Source organism: Cucurbita pepo, chromosome 10 (genome assembly GCF_057944985.1).
Source record: "Cucurbita pepo subsp. pepo isolate OVF chromosome 10, ASM5794498v1, whole genome shotgun sequence".
Lineage (NCBI taxonomy): Eukaryota > Viridiplantae > Streptophyta > Magnoliopsida > Cucurbitales > Cucurbitaceae > Cucurbita > Cucurbita pepo.
In genome coordinates this window covers 17,775,636-17,797,756 of record NC_141807.1, presented here as the reverse complement: position 1 = coordinate 17,797,756, position 22,121 = coordinate 17,775,636, and the positions used below count along the sequence as shown (strand labels likewise).

At 37.3% G+C, this 22,121-nt stretch overlaps 3 protein-coding genes across 6 annotated transcripts; 2 read left to right on the top strand and 1 right to left on the bottom strand.

The window, feature by feature from the left end:
* The first annotated feature begins 1,671 nt into the window (after nucleotides 1-1,671).
* Nucleotides 1,672-6,100, top strand: LOC111804036 (uncharacterized). Of its 3 annotated transcripts, none has more exons than XM_087127755.1 (7): nucleotides 1,672-1,830; nucleotides 2,451-2,629; nucleotides 2,795-3,622; nucleotides 3,696-3,854; nucleotides 4,559-4,650; nucleotides 4,820-4,891; nucleotides 5,017-6,100. In XM_087127755.1, exons 2-7 carry the CDS (start codon nucleotides 2,524-2,526, stop codon nucleotides 5,455-5,457), a joined length of 1,698 nt encoding a protein of 565 aa, XP_086983881.1. In that variant the 5' UTR covers nucleotides 1,672-1,830; nucleotides 2,451-2,523; the 3' UTR covers nucleotides 5,458-6,100. The 3 variants fall into 3 exon arrangements, with proteins under 3 accessions (XP_086983881.1, XP_023544469.1, XP_086983882.1); XM_023688701.2 differs by having other exon boundaries at nucleotides 5,054-5,445; XM_087127756.1 differs by lacking the exon at nucleotides 5,017-6,100 and having other exon boundaries at nucleotides 4,730-4,870.
* On the bottom strand, nucleotides 6,052-10,450 carry LOC111804548 (uncharacterized). 2 transcript variants are annotated; one of them, XM_023689396.2, is made up of 7 exons: nucleotides 10,201-10,450; nucleotides 9,872-10,051; nucleotides 9,104-9,196; nucleotides 8,683-8,916; nucleotides 7,970-8,072; nucleotides 6,656-6,885; nucleotides 6,052-6,465 (listed from the first exon to the last, which is right to left on the bottom strand). In XM_023689396.2, exons 1-7 carry the CDS (start codon nucleotides 10,287-10,289, stop codon nucleotides 6,243-6,245), a joined length of 1,152 nt encoding a protein of 383 aa, XP_023545164.1. In that variant the 5' UTR covers nucleotides 10,290-10,450; the 3' UTR covers nucleotides 6,052-6,242. The 2 variants fall into 2 exon arrangements, with proteins under 2 accessions (XP_023545164.1, XP_023545162.1); XM_023689394.2 differs by having other exon boundaries at nucleotides 9,872-10,447.
* Nucleotides 10,451-11,387: 937 nt separating this feature from the next.
* LOC111804260 (pentatricopeptide repeat-containing protein At1g80270, mitochondrial) lies at nucleotides 11,388-15,285 on the top strand. Its single transcript, XM_023688996.2, has 3 exons — nucleotides 11,388-11,576; nucleotides 11,971-12,550; nucleotides 13,936-15,285. Exons 1-3 carry the CDS (start codon nucleotides 11,542-11,544, stop codon nucleotides 15,178-15,180), a joined length of 1,860 nt encoding a protein of 619 aa, XP_023544764.2. The 5' UTR covers nucleotides 11,388-11,541; the 3' UTR covers nucleotides 15,181-15,285.
* Nucleotides 15,286-22,121: the final 6,836 nt, after the last annotated feature.

Here is a 22,121-nt window from a genome sequence, read left to right as displayed (position 1 = left end):
CAAAAGAACTCTAAGCTCTAAGCCTAGACTTATTATTATTATTATTATTTATTTTTTTTGTACATCACCGCATCAACCTCATACTTTATTTTTTCAAGGATAGTTTTTGGAGAAGAGAGTTGTAACAACTTAGTTGGTTTGGTACATATTGTCAGTTTAATGGTTTTAAAACGAGTCTACTAGGGATAGGTTTTCTCATCTTATAAAGAATGATTTGTTTCCCTTCCATTCGTGATGGGACCTCATAATCCACCCCTTGGGGACTAGGGGGCCAGTGTCGTTGTGCTACTTGGTGTTTGGCTTTGATACCATTTGTAATAGTCCAAGCCTACTTGGTGTTTGGCTTTGATACCATTTGTAATAGTACTTGGTGTTTGGCTTTGATACCATTTGTAATAGTACTTGGTGTTTGGCTTTGATACCATTTGTAATAGTCCAAGCCTACTTGGTGTTTAGCTTTGATACCATTTGTAATAGTCCAAGCCTATTGTTAGCAATTTGTGCCACTCGGTGTCTGGCTTTGATACCATTTGTAATAGCCCAAGTCCATTGTTAATAAATATTGTTCGCTTTGTCGTTGTCACTCTTGGAGCTTTAAAAGTGTCTACTAGGGAGAGGTTTTCAAACCTTAAAGCTCAACGCGTCTACTAGGAGGAGGTTTACAAACTTTAAGGAATGCTTCGTTTCGCTCAACGCGTCTACTAGGAAGAGGTTTTCACACTCTTAAGGAATGTTTCGTTCCCCTCTCCTATTTTCCTACCGATTATGTCTCACGGTTTTTAAACAGGTTATTAGGGAGAAGTTTTCTTGCTCACCGATATAGGACCTCAAAAGTTGTTTATTTTCTTAGTAAAGTTTTGGAGATTTGAATCTCAACTATTTGATCATACTCAATTGTTACAAGACAATTGTGTATAGGATTTGATTTTATTGCCTTCTTTTTTTGTCTCTTTTGCTCAAGTATGACCAAATTGGAAATAAATATATAATTCAAAAAATAAAATACCTTATTATATAATTGAAAAGTAAAATAGAGATTTATTACATAATTAACAATAAATATTAGTTATAGTCATGACGTCATAATTTTCAATATATATATTATAAATATTATGGATCCCCTTGAAAGTATTTCTTGAAAAAAAAAAAAAAAACACAAAAAGTGACATACTGCTAAAATAACTCATTATTAAATTATAGTTAAAAGATAATCTTAAACTTACCATTTAATAACTAATAAATACCATTAAAAAAGTTTTATATTATGCATGTAATGAGATACAAACAAGATAAAATTTTGGAAAATTATATATATATATATATATATATATATATATTAAAATTTATTCTATATTATTTATGTTAGTCCAACACGATTCTCTATAATGGTATGATATTGTCAACTTTGAACATAATCTCTCATAGCTTTGCTTTATGCTCTCATAGCTTTGTTTATAAACCATGGGACTTTTATCATCCAACAATTTAAAGATTAAATAAAAAAAAAAAAAAATATATATATATATATATTAATTCAACAATTATGGATAAGAGATTAAATGACTGCAAAAGAAAAGTCCGTATTAAGGGTAATATCGTAAATGCATATTTATAATTTTTGTAATAATTTTTGGGTTCGATAAGGGAAAAAGATTTATGACACGTATGCAGTGCGCAATTGAATCTCATTCCTTCGTATAAAAATCGCTCAAGCAGACAAACGGGAATTAATGCTGGAATCGAAGAGGGGGAATGAACAAACAATCGCCTACAAAATTATTCAAGTGCAGTGAATGAATTCAATCGTTTGCTATTGAATCTCCTCACAAGGTATGAATTTCCATTTCCGCTTTCAATTTTTCCATTTTGCTTTCGCTTTTTGGTTTAGGGTTTGTTTTGGAATTCGAATTCGTCGATGTTTGAAACCCTAGGGTTGGATGTTTTCTTTGTTTGTTTGTTTGTTGGTCTGTCTTCTGGGAGAATTTCCTCAGGAACTGGGGGAGAGGTTGCAGGTTTTGTCTCCTCAAGCTTTGAATAGGGTTTTCTTTTGGTCTTTTTTGGTTCGGTTCCGTTAGTTATGTTCTGGGTTTTTGTATTATCATGTTTCGCTCCCTTTCTTCTGGGAGAACAAAACTAGCTGCAACTTTTATAAGCTGAAATGTGATGTCGTTGTGTTCTTGTGGATGTGGTATTAATTGTTGTTTTGGTAGCTTGTAAAATTTTGGTGGGAATGTTGTGTTGATCGTAAACGCTGGTTGCTGAGGTTCGTGCCACTATGAATTGCATTATCGGCCACTTGCTTTACTTGTTTGCAATCTTCTACTCTCTTCCTCGTGGCAACGAGTGTTTGGTTTGATTGGATGATGTGCAATTTTTGCTCCTTTTGCGTCTTTGTATCAAGTTTTCGGGATTTGTAAGTGACTTGTTGACAGTGTGTGTCTGTGTTTCAGGTCACTCTGTTGGCTATTCTAGTTTCATTTGAAATCAGGTTCATTAAGTGGATTGAACTTATAGCCTCCTACGATGGAAAACAATGGTATAAAAGCTGAATTTCGTAAGCCTTCTTCTGAAACAGTTGGCAGGAAGTATAGACGTCGATCTTCTGTTAGTGGGTCGTCGTCATCAGATGGTTAGTTTGATTTGATTTTGGGTTTTTCTTTTTGTGGAGTGAAAGTTCCTTCCGAAGACAACTATCACATGATTCTCAATTATCTTTGTGTGGTCTGTCAGTTCTTTTTCTTTTCTATATTTAGTATGTTCATGCTCATTATAAATATATATTTTTTTTTTTCAGAAAGTCCTAAACGAGACCGCAGTTATAGTCCAAAGCTCTCGAGAGATGATGCTTCAAAAGACTCTGAACGAAAACCAAGGAGAAAAGAGGATGAAAGAGAATTGAATAAGGATTCAGGAAATCATCATAGTCGAAATTCTGATTCTTATAGATATTCTGATCGGAAATCCTCAAGAACTTCGCATGGCTACTCTAGGCATGATGATTATGCCAGACATGACAAATATGCGGATGAAGACAAAGATTATGAACGGTTATCCTCTCGTTCTGGTAGGGAGTCAAAAGGTGGTGGTCATTATGATCATACAAGACGAGATAGTGAACATTTTCGTTCACGAGACTACTCTCGGGATGTAGAAAAAAGCTCTCGAGATAAATATGATGGTTCTGGACATAGAAGTAGGGATGGGGATTCCTTATCTGAGAAACATGGTTCTGGTAGTAGAAGGCATGTGAGCTCTAAAGAAATGGAGAAACATAGGAATATTAGAGACCGAGATGGTCGAGATGAGAAGAGAGACAATATGAAGCATTCTAGAGACTACAAAAATGAACGAGTGCTCTCCCATGACAATGCTAGGGGGAACCAGTATGACTCATTTTTAGGAAGGGATGAAAGCAAGCACTGTACAAAAGAAATTCATAAGAGTGACCAGAAGGACCTTGATGATGAAAAGTTCGCTAAGGATGAGAGGAAATATGATGGCAGAGAAACTCACTGGGACAAGGGCCACGGTAAAGCTGTTTTGGTAAATGAAAATCAAGGATTGCCTGCTAAGAAACCTAAATTGGTTAGCTTGGGAAAAGAAGTTAACCACGAACAGGATGGTAAGTGCTCTATCATGTCCTATTTCAAGTTGTTTACATGCTAGCTTCACACTAGCATTATTGTCCTTACCAGTTATGAAATTTGATTATGCAGCTGAAGAAAATCAATCTTCAACCTCTAAGCAAGAACAGGATGGAAAAATGAGTTTAGGACAAGCCCAAAGTGGCGACTCTGATTTTGCTGCTGACTTCAGTGCTGCAAAAGTTGCTGCCATGAAAGCTGCTGAATTAGGTAAAATCTAATTCTTTATCTAGAAATTCATGCTAACCTAAGATCAATAATCCCTCTCTGATTGTTTGTCAGTTCATTATGAGCAAAGGTCTAACAAATTTTATTTGAGAACTACAAGCGTCTAATTTAGACTATTTTTCTTCCCTTTCAAAAATTTATTCTAAATTAGATGATGGTTGTTCTCAAAAGTTTTTGTTGGACCTTTGCACATAATTTTGATTTTTTTTTTCAATTGTTGAAGATAGTTGACTGCATTCTGATATTGTTCTACTTACAATTCTAAAAGAATATGTTTACCAAATCTGCATGGCTTCTTTTAATATCAATAAGTTTTAGAGCATAGCTCAACTAATTATGGAATATGCCCCCGAAGTTAGAGATTCGAATTCCCTCTCTTACTTGTTGAACTGAAAAAAAGAAAAAGAAAAGATTACTGGAGCTATTTAGTGCACAAAGTAATAACGCTCGCCTACTTGGGATCTTTTCTTTTCCTGGTTTTAGTTGGATTTGGTTCTCTACAATCGTAGTTTGGTTTTCTTAGTTCAGTGACTGAAACTGGAACAAAATTCCGTTTGAAGGTTACATATCACTTTAATTCTGGTTTATGGCGTAGATTATTTACAATGGCAATAGTTCAGATTTGAATGATCTGTAACTTTTCACTTCGAACTTTTATAAATTTGTGGTTTCTGTTCCATTAACAGTTAATAAGAACCTTGTTGGCGTGGGTTATATGACCACCGATCAAAAGAAGAAGCTGCTGTGGGGGAGCAAAAAGAGTTCTGCTGTAGAGGAGGTATACACAATCATCTAATGCTTAATCATTTCTTCATTTTGTTTGGCATGAAATAGTTGTGCATTTGGTTCATAATTAGAGACTTCGAAGAACCGAACTGCTCTAGCCACAGAATGACATATATGGATACTTTTCCGTGTTCTTCATAATGCTTTTCCATTGGTTACAGTCCGGACACCACCAGTGGGATACAGCATTGTTTACCGATCGCGAACGGCAAGAAAAATTCAACAAACTCATGGTAAACTCTTCCCCTCCCCTCCCCGCTCATCTACTCGATATATCCCTGAATGTTAGCAAGCTTTCATTGCTTAGTCGTGACTCAGTCCATTACAGTTTCTTCGTCACCTACTAACACATTTTTAGAGTCTGAGGTTGCCTTGGTGCCTATGGCCACTTGTAGGGTGTGAAGGGCGAGCTGAAGACGGAGCCCCAACCAACGAACCAAGATGGCAGCGAACTTCTCCGTGCCGAAAAGCAAAAGGAGCTCCAGATGGATTTAGAAAAACAATACACTGCTGGACTTCGAAGAAGAGACGGTCGAACGGTTGGATTAGGTCTTTAAGCTTGTTCAGGTCTTTAAGCTTGTTCGTCATCAGCTGTGGATTATTTCTGTGCTTTGATGAAATTGTTATGAGAATCTTTTGTTTATGTTGTTGCTGCACAAGAGTTGTGTTGAATGTGCTTTCAACAGCCTTTAACGTTATGTTATTCTCCTCTCCACCTCCCCTTAAGACCATAGGATTGTGGGTTTATGCATTTATGAAGGTTATAAGATCATCAGGTTGCCTCCAATTCCTTGATTGACTGCCCACTTTCTATGCATTGGTTTTTTTGTTTTTCATTTTTAAAATGTAGGCTTCTTTTCTCGATTCTTTTTTCACCATTAAATTTTGCAAACAAAAAGGTTGGTTTTTCAAAAAGTTCGGTTTTTTAGTTTGAAATTTATTTTGGGTATGGTTACGTCTTTTGGGTATTTCAAAAAGTTCGAATGTTTTTTAGTTAAGATCTCTTGATAATAGGAGAAAAGTCTTCAATTTCTGTCATAATTTCTGTCAAACGACAGCCTCTCTTAACTCTTTCACCGTCTAGACTACCTTCCTCCCGCCTATGCTACAGGCACATGCTCAGGCTTTGTGCTTGTGATGTTTTTATCAGACGGTCTTTGTCAGTAGTGTCATCCTCTCCACTGGCTAGACTATAATGGGTAGGTTGTCCCTCGTTGCTGTGTTCTATTAAGCTATGGACTATAGAAATAAATATAATTCTAAACAAGAATCTTTGAACAACGAACAACTAGAGTTATTACGCGCTACATCAAAAAATTACTAAATTTCAAGTTTCAAAGTAATGAAAGATGTATTCCATTCAAAAAAAAAAAAAAAAAAAAAAACGTGACGCTAAAGAAATGGAAGTAATGAAATTCAGAAACCAGGATCATAATTTATACCACATATACAACATCATCGGCCAAGAATCTACCCTTTCTATTACCATTCATTCATATGAAGCTTTACAACGAGCAATGAAAGGCTTTTGTTGGTTTGGCATTAGCATGGATCAAAATGACATCTCAGTGAAATAACAAATCCTCAGCTACTTTCTTCGTCATCTGTGTAGATTGGTTTTTGCCACACTTTCGTGTTCTTCTTTGGGTCATCGGTGAGGCTAAGATCTGTATCGTCTTCTTTGAACGTTCTGATGAATGTCTTGGCACCCGCCATAACGAGCCTTTCGATCATGAACAACTGATAATTGTTCTTAACCACAGGATCCAGAATATGGCTATAGTTCGAGGAATAAGCCAACTTGTACCTGCAAAATTGGGGTATCATGAATCAAGGTGGTGGTGGTGGTGGTGGTGGTGGTAGGACTAAATGAGAGACGGTTCAATGATTTATAATATCGCTATCAGAACACAAGAAGATCGATCTTTTGAACGAAGTCTAACCAACATTTCAGCTCTAACTCGAGTGAACTAAAAAGGTAAGTGAGATGGACTCACCGAGCAGAGAGGGGCGAGAAGAACCCCGGCGTTCTCTCATTTGAAGCAATAAAAAGTGTCCGCCCTGGCGGAACCCACTTTGCTATTCTCTTTAGCATAAACTCAGGCCGTGTATCCCTGTCGAGATGTGGATGTAAGCTTCTATCAACACCAAACCTGTCCTTTCTGGTCTTTATTTTATCTCCACGACGAACATGGATGGCGTCGTAATCACCGAGTAGCTCTTTAATCTATTGATCAGACATTCTTTTCAGTATTACTTATAGAACTATATTCCAAAATGAATGAGAAACAACTTGTAATCTTTTCTCACAGCTATTACACACAGTATAACATATAAGTAACCCAAACAGAAACAGAGAACTGCAAACAAACTCGGTCTCGAGCTAATACAAGGCTTACCAACCACTCACTGTAGCTAATTACTCGCTTCGGATTTATCGAATTTTCCTATGAAATAAAGAAATATGCCTTCTGTACAGTTTCCAAGGCACCAAAACCATAAAGTTTCAGGTACTTCCAAGATTTTCTACAAACCTATCCATAAATAATGGTTACAACTGGCTTGCTTCTGCAAATGTTTGCATACAAGCCCTTCTATGTTCTTCTGCCTTTCACCATTATACAACCATGGCCTGATGACAAAACTTCAAAGTTCATCAAAGACGGAAAAAGACGAATTTCCAAGTACTTTGGATATTGGACTTAGAAGCGATCCTACGGGTGGAAAGTCTGACAGGAGATAGACACAGGCGGTAGAGAAAGAAAGAGGCAAATCCCTAATTCAAAATAGAGTGGAGTGCGAGGGGAACCGAGCTTCCATTTCCAATTACAATCCTCGAGCGCTACTTTCAATCAAACCTCCAAGCCCGGCAAGGGAACTGGCTAGGGTCATCCTAGGAGAGGAAAATTAGGCCTCAATAGGTAACCATTATGTTTTTAGTTTCTTGTTTCTAAAAATTATGCCTACTTCCCTCGTGAGTCTTTAAATTAGGGTTCGTTATTCGTGTCAGGGTATCTAAAGTGAAGTCTTTTCGGTCGATCAAGAGTTCAGTAATTATATTTTCTAAGAGGGTGAGTTTATGCTAAGAAGCATCCGGGAAGACCAAATAAAGAAAATGCCTTATCTTATAACACTGAAGTTGAGCATCTACTACAACTATTCAACAGCAACGTAGAAATAAAGAAATGCACGAAAGCTAGGTTTCGTAAGCAGCGAGTTAACAGCGATAGGCTCTACCGTATGTCATGATTCGTAGAAGACTGCAAATATGAATAACAAAAGAAAGAACCTAATATGGTTTCAAAAAATACCTTCTCAGATGCATCCCTCAAGTTTTCTGCTGCCATAGAAGGAAGAAATTTATAGGGCAACAATATGGCACTGCGGTTGTTTCTGTCCTTGCATTCCATAAACCTAAAGAGTTATCACGGCATTAACGCCCTAATCATTCATAAATTGGGATCTTAAATTGAAATATCCGTCGTACCAAGTTGCAAAGAAATGCATGAAAACAAAACATTAAAAAGACGAGCCTAATTGAGCTTTTACCGCCCGGTGGCACACTGCCTGGTGTCTGGTTCTGATACTATTTGTAACAGCCCAAGCTCACCGCTAGTAGATAGTGTCCTCTTTGGGTTTTTCCTTCTGGGCTTCCCCTCAATATTTTAAAACGTGTTTGCTAGGGAAAGGTTTCTACACTCTTATAAGGAATGTTTTGTTCCCCTCTCCAACCGATGTGGGATCTCGCAATCCACCCCCCTTGGAGGACCAACGTCCTCGCTGGCACACCGCCCGGTGTTTGGCTCTGATAACATTTGTAACAGCCCAATCCCACCACCACTAGATATTGTCCTCTTTGGGTTTTCCCTTCTGGGCTTCCCTTCAAGGTTTTAAAACTCGTCTGCTAGGGAGAGGTTTCTACACTCTTATAAGGAATGTTTCGTTCCTCTCTCCAACCGATATGGGATCTCACAGACACATGCAAAAGACATAAAAGAATCTTATTACCCCAAGTTTGATTTACCATGAAAGAGGGCTGGCAGTTCGATTTATTAGCAAAAGATTGGAGTAGCGGCTGTCGTCTCTGAGTTCAATACGACTAACTTGATCAACATGGGCAACCACTCTAGATCCTAATTTCATACCAGTTGACTGCACCTGATACCATAATTTTGAGTTGTCTAAAATCACCGGTACGGTATCAGATATAAGATCCATATCGTACAACGAATCCATGGCACAAGAGTTTGTTTCCCATCTGCAATGCAGAGAACAAATTCAGATTCTGTGTTCTTTCTAGAAAAGATCACAAACACATGAAGAACAAAGATTTTTATGCAAGGGAGTTCGCGTCTTAGTTTGAAGCATGAAGCGAATCAATTGAATACCGTTTCAACTATCATCAAGTATAACTCATTATAGGATTAGCAAAGAGGAAGAAGCACCTTTCCTCTGAGCTTGCATTGGTTGACTGATGAAGAATCCCTTTCTTATTGTGTATAGGGTTGATACACATTCTAGAGGGCATTACAAATACTCTGCACCAAAAAGAAAGTAAAGTAAATTGTCTAAGTAGGTTATGCAAAAGCATTCTACCAATAAATTATGCTGAATTTAAGGGCGTTGGACCAATCCATTACCATTACAAAGAGCTGAGACAAGCTAAATGGCACCTCATAGCAATAACACAGCATAAAGATCAAGCAAGGGGCCAACAGAAGTTCTTGAACTCGTGAGTTTCACAATATGATAATGTTAGGAATCACGAATCTCCACAATCCTCCCCTCGAACGAAGTACGCCATAGAGCCTCCCTTGAGGCCTATAGAGTCCTCAAACAACCTCCCCTTAATTGAGGCTCACGACTTCTTTGTTCAACATTTGAGGATTCTATTGACATGGTTAAGTTAAAGGCATGACTCTAATACCACGTATCTCCACAATGGTATGCTATTGTCCACATTGAGTGTAAGCACTCATGGCTTTCCTCTAGAGATGTATTAGCCAACGTGGGACTCCCTCCCAACCATCCTCAACGGTTAATTCTACATTTAGTGATAGAACCACCCGAGTGCTGATGAGTTACTGCTAATCCAATTCCAAACCCCTTTCACACAGAAATCTTAACATGCCAATCCACCAAATTAAACTAGGAGAAAACATGTTCATGTAAAGATTAAGCCCCAGAAATCAGAAAAACTTCATGAAAATTACCTCTGGAGGAACATGGCTTCCTCAAGGGCGCACCTCAAGCTGGACTCCTGGTGACCCAAACCCTCGCAAGACTCGCAATGCTTCCCAGGACAGTCGATTCTGTTGCCCCAGTACAAGAACTTGTCGTTCGTACTAAAAACGTGCCGATTACGTCTCTGTTTCTGGTTCAAATTCTTGAATCTGAAGATTTCACGAATCGAATTTGATGATGGAAAAGAAGAAGAAGAAACCCCATTAGTGGAAATCAGAGAGGAAAATAGGAAAAGAAACGCAATGACGGCGAGGGCAACGAAGAAGAAGAGGAATGGGGATCTGGGTTTGGGTTTTGCCTTCTGGGTCTTGTGAATCGCCATGGAAATTGCAGAGTGGAAGAGAGATTGTAATCTTCGGCGCAAACAGGGATGCTAATAGATCGCATCCGGTGAAGGACAAGAACTTGGATCGAGCAAGTATCGTAGTGAGTACTGAGAATTATAAACTAATCGTAAAGTATATTATTATGGATTGATTGATTGATTGATATGTAACTTTGAATCGAAGAAATTTGAGAAGCAAAAGATGTCTGTGATTATGTGCCTCAACTAACGGCCATGTGTCCAATCAAGAACCTGTGTGTCCTCACCATCTTATTCTTATATGTCCTTAATTTCATTCCAAAACTAATCAAATATGATAAAAATTACCCATAATTGTTTACAAAATATTCTTATAAAATGATACTAAAATAATTGCACGGCTCTCCATGCTCCCACCATCGTGCTCAATCAAGATCCTAAAGTTAGTCAATTCCATGGCTCTAGTTCTAATCGAGCCTTGTTAGACTCTTAAGGTTCATATACCTCACTTGCTCCTATTTACAGGGTGTATTCATGTTTCCAGATGTACTTAGACCACTGCTAGCAGATATTGTCCACTTTGGCTCATTACATGTAACCGTTAACCTCATAGTTTTAAAAACGTCGACTAGGGAGAGGTTTCCACACTTTAATAAGGAATGTTTCGTTCCTTTCTCCAACCAATATGGGATCTCACAACATTAGTGATCATTTAAAATATAATTTCAAATATAACCGTATTATTAGTGTATCTTAGCACTGGTTTATAATTTCTTTCACATATAATATTAGTTCATAAACTCTTGAGATTTGATCTATTAACTTTGTTGAACGACAAGATCTTTAAATCTAAGGCAATACAACATGGAATGAAAATAAAGGGTTTGGTGTGGCATGAGCATGCGGCCACGAGCAACAGGCCCTAGACGAGTATGACCGTGACACTAGGCTCCTAAAAGGAGTGGATACATTCAAGAGATGGTGGTTTGAAGTCTTCATCGTATTTTAGCAAATTAGTGTCCATGTCTTTGTTGGGTAAAGTAAAATTTAATATCCAAATTTTGAATTTAAAAATTTAAGTAGAGAATTATATTAATAATTATATAATTAGTTAATTAATTAATTGAGGATAATTATATTATTCCAATTATTATTAAATACATTTTGGGAAATTTAATCCCCGGCTCCTCCTAAGGGTTTTAGGGCTTAGGGTTTAGGAGCTCCAATGCTTCATTTCCCCTCAACCTAACAACTTCTCCAACCACTGACGCCGATCATCTCTCATCCTCGCCGGTACAGCAACTCATTTATTTTCCGCCCATTTCTCCGGTCACCATGTGGGCTATTCGTCGAGCTTCTACGCCGATCAGGTATTCTCCTATTCTTAAACCGTAAGCGTCGTTTTAGGAGTGGCAATGGCCTTCACAGATTTAGGACGAACAGTCCGAGGTAGAGTTTTGCAAGGATGATACGGTTTAAACTTAAATTTAGAGAAATGAAAAGGAAAATGAGAGTATTCGGCCGTGTCTGTAAATTTGTTTCATTTTGCCAATTCTTGATACATATGCCTTGAAATTATAGTGTCGTAATGAACTCTGAATCTTTACTTACATTATTACATTGAGTATTGGATTATTTTATCTTCCAATTTCTCGTTTGTCTTCGAGTACATGTAGAAATATATCTAAGAATGCGTTGTCGTGCTCATATTTCATGTTTTAGAGATTGTCTGATTTGGTTGTTGCCTATTTTTATCCCTTTCAGGAACCAAGTATTTGGAATTGGGGCTTCATATACTTTTCTTAGATTAGATGGATTGACAGCTTGTACAGATGTAAAACGGGGCATGGCTACTTCCCATGTCTCATCTGATAGTTGTCTACTTTCAAATTGGTTTCACTATGCGATTCATGGGCCTTCAAGACATGGTGTAGACAGACGCAGTCTTTCTTCACAAGCTGGTCCGAGAAGTAGCGGCGAGGAAGATGACTTGGAAGATGGGTTTTCTGAACTTGAACCCGAAAAAATAATGCCAACTCAAACTGCTGAGGAAGATGACATGTTTATTGATCCAGAACTTATTGAAGATGATGCTGGTGATTCAGTTGGGCCCTCTCAAAATGATCTGGATTTATCAGAGGCTATAGATGATGCGGATGAAAAGAGACCGATAAATAGAAGGGCTTACTCGGAACTGTTTCAGGCCATAATGAGTAGTCCAGGCTTATCTATCCATAATGTTCTTGATAAATGGGTGGCAGAAGGAAAGGAATTAAACAGATCTGAGATATCATTAACCATGCTTAATCTTCGCAAACGCAGACTTTATGGAAGGGCATTACAGGTGATTTTTCATCATTTTATTTATTGTCTCATTTGTTTAGAAGCTTGCTGATTTTGTCTTGTGGTTTAAGTCTCAGGTAGAATACAGCAGGCTTAGTCTACACGTGAAAAGTCAGCTTCCTTTAGTTTCAATAAGAAAAAGATATGCATTTTTAGTGTATCTCATTACAAAAGGGAGTAATTAGCATACATTTTAAAAGCTTGTGCATTCCATCAAGTAGCTATTATTTGCAGCACCTTATGATGTGTAAAGATCTGCCTGAGTAGGAATCAAATCAGGGAAGAACTTGGTCCTGCTGCTACCTCATGATTATTCAATCATGTGGCAGTTGAAAAACAACATGGTTGCTTGTTGTATGACTTGTGCTGCATATCTGATGTCCCCAAAGGGACACTTGTGCTGCAGATTATATCTGCGCTAACAAGTTCTGTAGTGGAAACTTTGTGATTCCACAACCCGATAGTCCTATTATTTAGACTTTTCTATTTTTCCAAGTTTGCATGAGGGTTAGTGTAAGATCCCACATCTGTTGGGGAAGAGAACGAAATATTCTTTATAAAGACGTGAAAACCTCTCCCTAGTAGACGTGTTTTAAAAACCTTGAAGGAAAGCCTGAAAGGGAAAGCCCAAAGAGGACAATATCTGCTAGCGGTGGGCTTGAGCTGTTACAAATAGGTATCAGAGCCAGGCACCGAGCGATGTGCCAGCGAGTAGGCTAGGCCCCGAAAGAGGGTGGATTGGGGGTCCCACATCGATTAGAGAAGGGAATGAGTGCCAGTGAGGACGCTGGGCCCCGAAGGGGGGTGGATTGTGAGATCCCACATCAGTTCTGGAGAACGAAACATTCTCTATAAGGGTGAAAGCCTTTCCCTAGCAGATGTGTTTTAAAAACCTTGAGGGGAAGCCCGAAAGGGAAAGCTCCAAAAAGACAATATCGGCTAGCTGTGGGCTTAGGCTGTTACTGTTTGTCGGTAGAGTTTACTGTGATTAATTTCTATACTCTCTTCTATGTACCAGCTTGGTTGTGTCAAAAAAATTTGGTGCAAACCTGAAACGTAGTTTCACACACACGTTCAAGAATCATTTGTTATTCATTTGAAGTTTCTTAAAACAGTATTTCTTCTTTAGTTTATGTCCCGTATCTACAATATTTAGCCTTCAATAATGACATAGGCTTCAGATGAAGATTATTGTTATTGTCATTATTTCCTTTGTTACTCTGGAATCTGAATTTGCATCCTATGAATGCTATAATAATGCTTCAGAAACTAACAATGTCATTATTTCCTTCAACTGTGATGATGAGTCATTATAATTATTCTTAAGGTCGTATCGAAGAATTTTTAATGGTGGTTTAAATAAACCGGTCATGCTTGGTTTTGCAGTTATCAGAGTGGCTGGAGGCAAATAAGCAGTTTGACTTTATTGAGAGAGATTATGCTTCTCATATCGACTTGATAGCAAAGGTACGTGGCTTACTGAGGGCTGAGCATTACGTTGAGAAAATCCCAAAATCTTTCAGAGGTGAGACAATTTACCGAACATTATTGGCGAATTGTGTTATTGCAAACAATGTCAAGAAAGCAGAGGACGTGTTCAACAAAATTAAGGATCTAGGATTTCCAATTACTGCATTTTCTTGCAACCAGTTGCTTCTTCTTTACAAGCGACACCACAAGAAGAAAATCGCAGATATTTTGTTAGTAATGGAGAAAGCAAACGTCAAGCCTACTCTCTTCACTTATAAGATACTAATCGACGCTAAAGGTCGATCCCACGACATGGTAGGAATGGACCAAGTTATTGAGACAATGAAAGCTGATGGCATTGAACCGGACATCAACACACAAGCCATCATGGTTAAGCACTATGCTTATAGTGGACTTAAAGAGAGAGCTGTGGAAGTTCTCAAGGAGATTGAGGGAAATGACCTGAATGAGAAGCGTTGGGTTTGCCGTTTCCTACTCCCTCTCTACGGAGTAATGCAAATGACTGATGAAGTAGAGAGAATTTGGAACGTCTGCAAGTCAGATCCTCGAATTGAAGAATGCATGTCTGCCATTGTTGCTTGGGGGAAGGTGAACAATATTGAAAAAGCCGAAGCAGTATTCGATCATATGTTAAAAACATGGAAGCTGTCGACAAGGCAATACCATGTGATGCTAAAGGTCTATGCAGACCATAAAATGCTAGCCAAGGGCAAGGATCTGGTGAAGCGTATGGGCGACAATGGTTGTCACATTGGCCCCTTGACATGGGACGCAATCGTGAAGCTTTACGTGGAAGCAGGAGACGTGGAGAAGGCGGACTCCGTTTTACAAAAGGCGATCCAGCAGAAGTCGATGAAGCCAATGCAGTGTTCTTTCATGACTATTTTAGATCAATATGCAGGAAGGGGAGATGTTCATAATGCTGAGAAGATGTTCCACATGATGAGAGAGGCAGGGTATGTGAGTAGGCCTCGCCAGTTTCATTCTCTGTTACAGGCTTACATCAACGCCAAGGCGCCAGCTTATGGCATGGGCGAGCGAATGAAAGCAGATAATATAAATATCAATAGGGCTTTGTCAACAATGCTGGCTCAGGTTAGTGTATTTAGAAAGACAGCAGTTTCAGATTTGCTTGACTGAGGATTCATTTCTAAATGTTCTTAGATTTTGTTTGTTAACAATGATTTTGAGATTTGTCACTCCATTCTGTGGAGGTTTCATTCAAAACGTCTGTGCTTGCTTTTATTTATCGATTTTGGTTACTGATCTTCCAAACCGTTCTGCTTTTCCTGTTTTATCACGATCTAAATTTTGGAAGCTTAAAGAACGCTAATATCGTGATTGGTTGAGTTATGCTTAAATCACTAACAAATAATCTCAATTATGCTGAATTTCTAGTACGAGGATTTGAATCTATAATCTCAGCGAGGATGAATACTATCAATGAGCAGCTCCCCATTCACTGTACATACCTTGCTAAATCTAAACATCATCCATACATTAATTAACATTCACATTTCATGGAAGGTAAATCATACCATAACGAAACAACGTCATTAATTATCTTTTGTAAGACATACTTGATGGCGACGAGGTATCAGTGAGATCATAAAACATGTCAAACCTATCCCGTAGGCTAGTTTATAAAATCTATAACCTAGTACTACTGTAACCATCCTAGCTTTCTACTAATCTAAAGTAGCTTCCATATGCATGGCATAACTTCGTATTACTAATCTAAAGTAGCTACCATATACATGGCAATGGCATAACTTCTTAGGTAGAAATATTCATTTAAAACAATCTCATGAATTTAGACGAATTAAAATAAATCAAGGTAAATATAAAACAACAATGCCCTATATTAACCTAAAATCTATGAAATTAAATGTAACACCCTATGTAAGTTTTATGGTCTTGCAATACCGCCATCAACTGTACAAGGGTGCCTTGTCTTTACCTGAAATGTAAAAGTAGAACGTTACTTGAATATTTTAAGAAATACTGTGTAAGTGACTCTATTATTGGAGTCAAGTAATGCAAACACATGCAATTATGAATAAAGACCTATCATTTAAAGCCATCATAGAGGTGGTCTCCATTATAGAGGTGCTAGTTGGATGTAGTCGGACGCCAGGAGGTACAGGAAACTCTCGAAAATCATGCAAGGCATAATGATGATGACCATCATCATAGCGTATGCGATGAAAATGAACATACAATATGCATGAGGTCCCTATATTTTTATCTTAAACCATTCATAGGACACAACTTCATGCATCTTTCACACATTACCCTAGGTAACATGCATGCATAAGTTTTCGTACATTCATCATTCATAAGATTACATAAAAGTTGTGTATCAAAAAACTCTTCATTATCATAATGCAACATGGTATCTCATACATGAACATCATCATAACATGAGATTTCATCATATTATGTCGTGTCATCATATCATAATACATCATCATAACGTATCATAACATCATAATACATCACATCATCATAACATATTGCTTATCATAACATCATAGTCAATCACATCATTATAATACATCATATCAACATACATGACACATGCAGGGGCCACTAGGCACGTGTCATCAAGACAAGTTTTCCGACCGTGCCGATAGTATGGTCACTTACTTAATTAGCTTAAGCTAGTGTCACCAATTTATCCACAATGAAAGTTCGATTTTGTTATTTGAAATCCAAATCAACCTATGCAAGTCCACGACTTCAATTTCAAATTTAAATTTTGCAAATCTATTTAGCTAAATTTTACACGAACGTTAGACTTCATGCAGACATTAGACATTTTGCATGATTAAAGTCTGGAAAGGTTTATATATGTTTATTATAATATTATTTTCATATATGTTTAACAATTTTCACATCTTTTCTTTTATTTCTTTACATGTTTTTTTATTATTTTTTTTATTTTCTTTTATTTTTCGTGGAATACACCGTTTTAATTTCTAACTAAAATCTAAATGGATCATTTTGGTATTTCTTGTCTAGCACAATAGAGAAATTTTTAATGAAAATGATGAAATTACGACGAAAAGTAAATTTGGTAATTGACTTACCAAAATGACTCGAAACGATAACATTATTTCTGGTGAGCTTCAATCTGTGCTATACCGAGAGACGAACCAAAACGAACTTTTAAAGTAGACGAAAAATATGAGTGGGAATTCTGTTTTTTTACGAGAGAAATGAAGGAAGAGATTTTTGGATCGAGGGATCGAGGGAGGTTACATTTTCTATCCTTTACTAAAAACTTAGAGATAAATAGGTTATTATAACGGTTATGAAAAAAAAAATATATATTGAAAATTCAACCTCGTCGAAAATCTCGTGATTTCCAGCAAGAAAAGACCAAACCTTCAGCCATGAATCAGTCCATGCTCCCCTCCGACCTCTTTAAACTGTCTATACACACCCATTCTGTCCACCAACACTACAGTACCATTTGAGAACGTGACATACAAAGTGAGAACGAAAGACGAACAATTTTCGTTTCCTTAGAGTGCAACATCGACGACATCTCGATTCGAGTGTATTGTTCAACCGAGAGCTATCCCCAGCATAGGAAAGACGACCATCAAATCTGAGTACACCAAGGTAAGTCATTCACATTCCATACTACTCCGTTGTGTTCTCTTTCATCGTTGGTAAACTTGAGTTCATGTAAAGGCGAGATGTCAATAAATTTACGTTGTAGGAACGCACGAGGCACTATGACGTCTTGGTGGACAGAGAAAATTAGGGTTTTTCTACGTAATTATCAAGTGAAGAAGGAGGAGTCCATTGGACTCAGATTCGGGTCGGATATGTTGGATGATGAAAGTCTCACATCGGCTAATTTATGGAATGATCATAGATTTATGATCAAAGAATACTCTCTCCATTGGTATGAGGCCTTTTGGGGAAGCCCAAAGCAAACCCATGAGAGCTTATGCTCAAAGTGGACAATATCATACCATGGTAGAGAGTCGTGTTCGTCTAACAGGATACCCATCTGCACCGACCCACAACCACACGTATCTTATCTGCAACTGTCGGCTCCCTCGCCTTCACTTAGCTCCTCGACTCAAAAATGGCTTATTCAGCTCGGGTTGGTAGTTTAGACATCAATTCCTACGTTTAGGACCCTCATGGAGCTGATTTTGACCTTATCTAAGGCAATTAAGGTAAGTATGAGTCTATTCTCTTAGTTTAAATTAAATTAAATTAAGAATTCAACGTCACTAAGATTATTGAATGAATATTCTAATAGGGCCAAACATCTCGACGATACTTGGAACAACTTCGAGGGATGAAACCGAGCATTCAAGTTTAGGGAGAACATTAACTAAGGCCAACCAAGTAAGTGGTTTTACTATCGCCTCTATCGGAAGACTTGTTTTATGTATGATGACACGTGTCTAGTGGCCCTTGTTCGTGTTATGTAGGCTTATATAATATTATAATGATGTGAATTTATATGATATGATGATGTAAATTGATACGATATGATGATGGTGATGGTGTTAATTTAACACATGCGGAAGCAATTTGGATCTTAGGCACTTTTAGAACATCAATTATAGTAAATAACTAGCATGTTCATAAGTTTTAAAACTTAATGAGTTTAGATACTAACCTTTTGTAGTTCAAACTCCTTTTTCCTCACGAACCGGTTTCGAACCACCACTAGTGTCTTCTCCACTATCCTTCGGCCTTAGAACGGGATTGTGGAATCCGATGAGTGACTAAACTTGGGAGGGATTTTGTATATATGAAGAGAGTGTTTGTGAGAGGCTTTTTCTCAAGGTTTTTCACCAATAAGAATAAGACCTTCTATGTACCATGATCACTCTATTTAAAGAGTCATGTTTGCATGTTTATGCAAATTTGAGATCACCAAATTTTCACGCTCAAAATTCCATTAACTCCATCAATTTTTCCATTGAGTGAAGTCAACATTTTGACTTTCTCCATTTTCATTCAACAATTAATTTAAATAATTAATTTTAAATTAAAGTAATATTAAATGATTAATTAAACAATTTAATTAATATTTAATATTAATTTAAATGTCAATCTCAATCAATTCCGACACATACTGATAAAAATATTTAAATCTTATTTAAATATCTCCGATTCTCTCTTTTTGTTTAATTTGTAAATAAAACAAAAAAGCGGTTAAATATATCGTATATATTTAGCGCATATTCCCTAATTTGAATTCGAACACTTCGAACTCACTCGTCACACTGTTCTATGGTTTAGTCCGATATGAGCTAGCAGAGGGACCTAATGGACCTATAGATCATGGTCTCCAACGATCCAAGATTAACCGGTTAAACTCATTAACCTTGTTAACCAACATTCGTTAACTACTAGGACACTCCACTATAGCCTAGTAGTTGCACTCCCCTCACTATAGATATATTCCTGTCCATTTGATATAACTATGATTAGTAAGTCGATCCTTCACAGGTTGTTCGTAACTAGAGCTGGGTCAATTTACCATTTTACCCCTAAAGTTACTTCTTGTTCCTTATGTCTCACTGATCCTCTAATGAACAATTGGTTTGTGGTCCAACCAGTAAACCGAATCTCTCTCAGGCTAATGAGAGGGTGGGGCCCCTTGTTCAAGACCTAGAGCCAGTGGTTAAGGGAACTACCTCTCTTCTATCCCTAAAAGTGGATAGGAGTGAATTCCATCTTGCACCCCACGTCCCCAGCCATTCACTCAGTCTTACCCCTGAAATGGGAGGCCTATTGAGTCGGCGAACTAGAGCCACTCTCACCCATGCAAATCTAAGGATAATTCCGAATAAACAGGAGTTAATGGTTAGCTTAGGATTAAAACCGAGTTACCTAGGTTATCGAATGAAAAGAAAATCAGTCTCAACAGTAAATGACATTATAAAGTGAGAGTGGTTTTCTTCATGGTTCGATCTTATGCAGTACTCATTGCATAGGACGCCCCCACTCACATGTCTCCACATGTACAATTTAGTGATCACATTGTTTATATCATATACAAAAGTGGGCCGCATCCATAGTGTCCCTTGAATAAGGTACTCAGCCTTATCCTTATACTATAGATAATTTTGACTATATATACTTGAACTTGATCCACTCTTATGTCTCTACATATAGTTCAAGTAATCATACTATAGCTAGTGTTCTTAGTTTATTGGATTTAGATTAATGATCGTAAAGTTCACTTTATTCAATAACAATCTTTACTGAATAAACAACAATAATAACTTTATTGAAAATAGAATATGTTTTTGTTTACAAACTATGAGTTTTAGGACATAAAACTCAACAAATGATGCATGATGACATAAGATGTATGATGACGATATGACACAATATGATGATATCTCATATTATGATGATGCGCATGTACAAGATGCCATGTTGCATTATGATGAAGATTTTTCTAACATACAACCCTAAATGATGTTGTTGTTATTGATGATGAATGTATGAAGGCTTATGCATGCATGTTAGCTAGAGTAATAGGGGAAGGATGTATAGGGTTGTGTCATAAGAATGATTTAAGATGAAAATTATAGGAACTTCATGCATATTGTATGTTCATTTACATCGGGTTACTTCTCGATTTATAATGATGAATACGGACACGTACACTTTGGTGATGATGATATCATGCCTGATATTCAAGGGTTTATTGTACCTCCAGACATTCGGCTACATCCAACTAGCATGACTATGATGGGCCAAGAGAGTGTGCAAACCGCTTGGTGGGCTCACGCTTGCACGTGTGAGCCGTGTGTATGGAAGTACCACACATCCAATTTGTCCGAACTGGAGGCCACCTCTATGATGATTTTAAATGATAGGTCGCTAATCATGAGTTGCATGTGTTTGCATTCCCTAATCCCAATAATGGGGTCACTTATTGAGTATTTCTTAAAATTCCTAGACCTTAGGTTAATACAGGTCATTGCCATTTTTAATATTTACCTTGCTTTATTTAGCTTTTGTTTGTATTGCTTCAAAGACCTTTTCTTAAACATGTAAGTCCATGGAATATTTTATGAAGATATTTTAAATGATTAACCATTTATAAGGGTGTGGAAACCTTCCCCTAGCAGACGCGTTTTAAAGCTTTGAGGGGAAGCCCAAAGAGGACAATATCTGCTAGCGGTGGATCTGAGTCGTTACAATTATTTTGCATAAGAAGTCATGTTATGAAGACAATAGCGACTTTAAACTAGCATAAATTTAGGGTTGTTACAATTATCAGCTAAGGCACATGTGATTGACAGTGACGTCTACTCGAAAGCTAACAAAAACAAACGAGTTACTTAATCAGAAATCGTTTAGGTATGTTTAAGTATGTAGGTACGATTGTTAAAGTTGTTGAGTATAAATCAAATCGTTTTTCTCCGTTGTTCTTAAGTAGCACCTTTTTTTTTTTCGAGGAACGAAAAGTCGGGTCATTACATCAAACTATTTGTAATTTTGTAGGGTTTTTGAAGTGTACAAGGCAAAGTTTATGTGGAAACACATGACATGAAAGGGTTTGAAAGAGGTGTCTTGTTTGAATATGGCAAGAAAAGAAGGCTAGATGCATTGATGCATGTGAGAGACAAAACTACACCCAACACATCAAACCCTTTCATCTATGAATTACAACGCAATGTTAAGCGTTTTCATTAACTTACGAATGCGCAAACGCCTTTACTTGAGATTTGAAAATTCCAATAAAAGAGAAAATATGAAAAGAAGTAAATTTCAATTTCGACCGTCTCCCAGATTTCAATCATGTCTCTTCTCTGATTGGTGTGATAAGAAGGTCGGAAATTGGCTGAGGAAGAGGAATAACTTGAACTTTGATAAAATCAATCGGGAGCCTAAAAGACGGTTTTCTACTTACTTAGTTTTTGGAGTTTTAGTTTTATGTCAAATAAGTCTCAAACTTTAAATTTTGTATTTAACGTCAACTTCTCCCTATCCAAGGTTATATACTGTGAGTTGTTGTTGCTTATCTAACATCTCTTTCCAAAATCTCTCTTTTTCAAAAATTTCTCTCTGCCCTCGTTTTC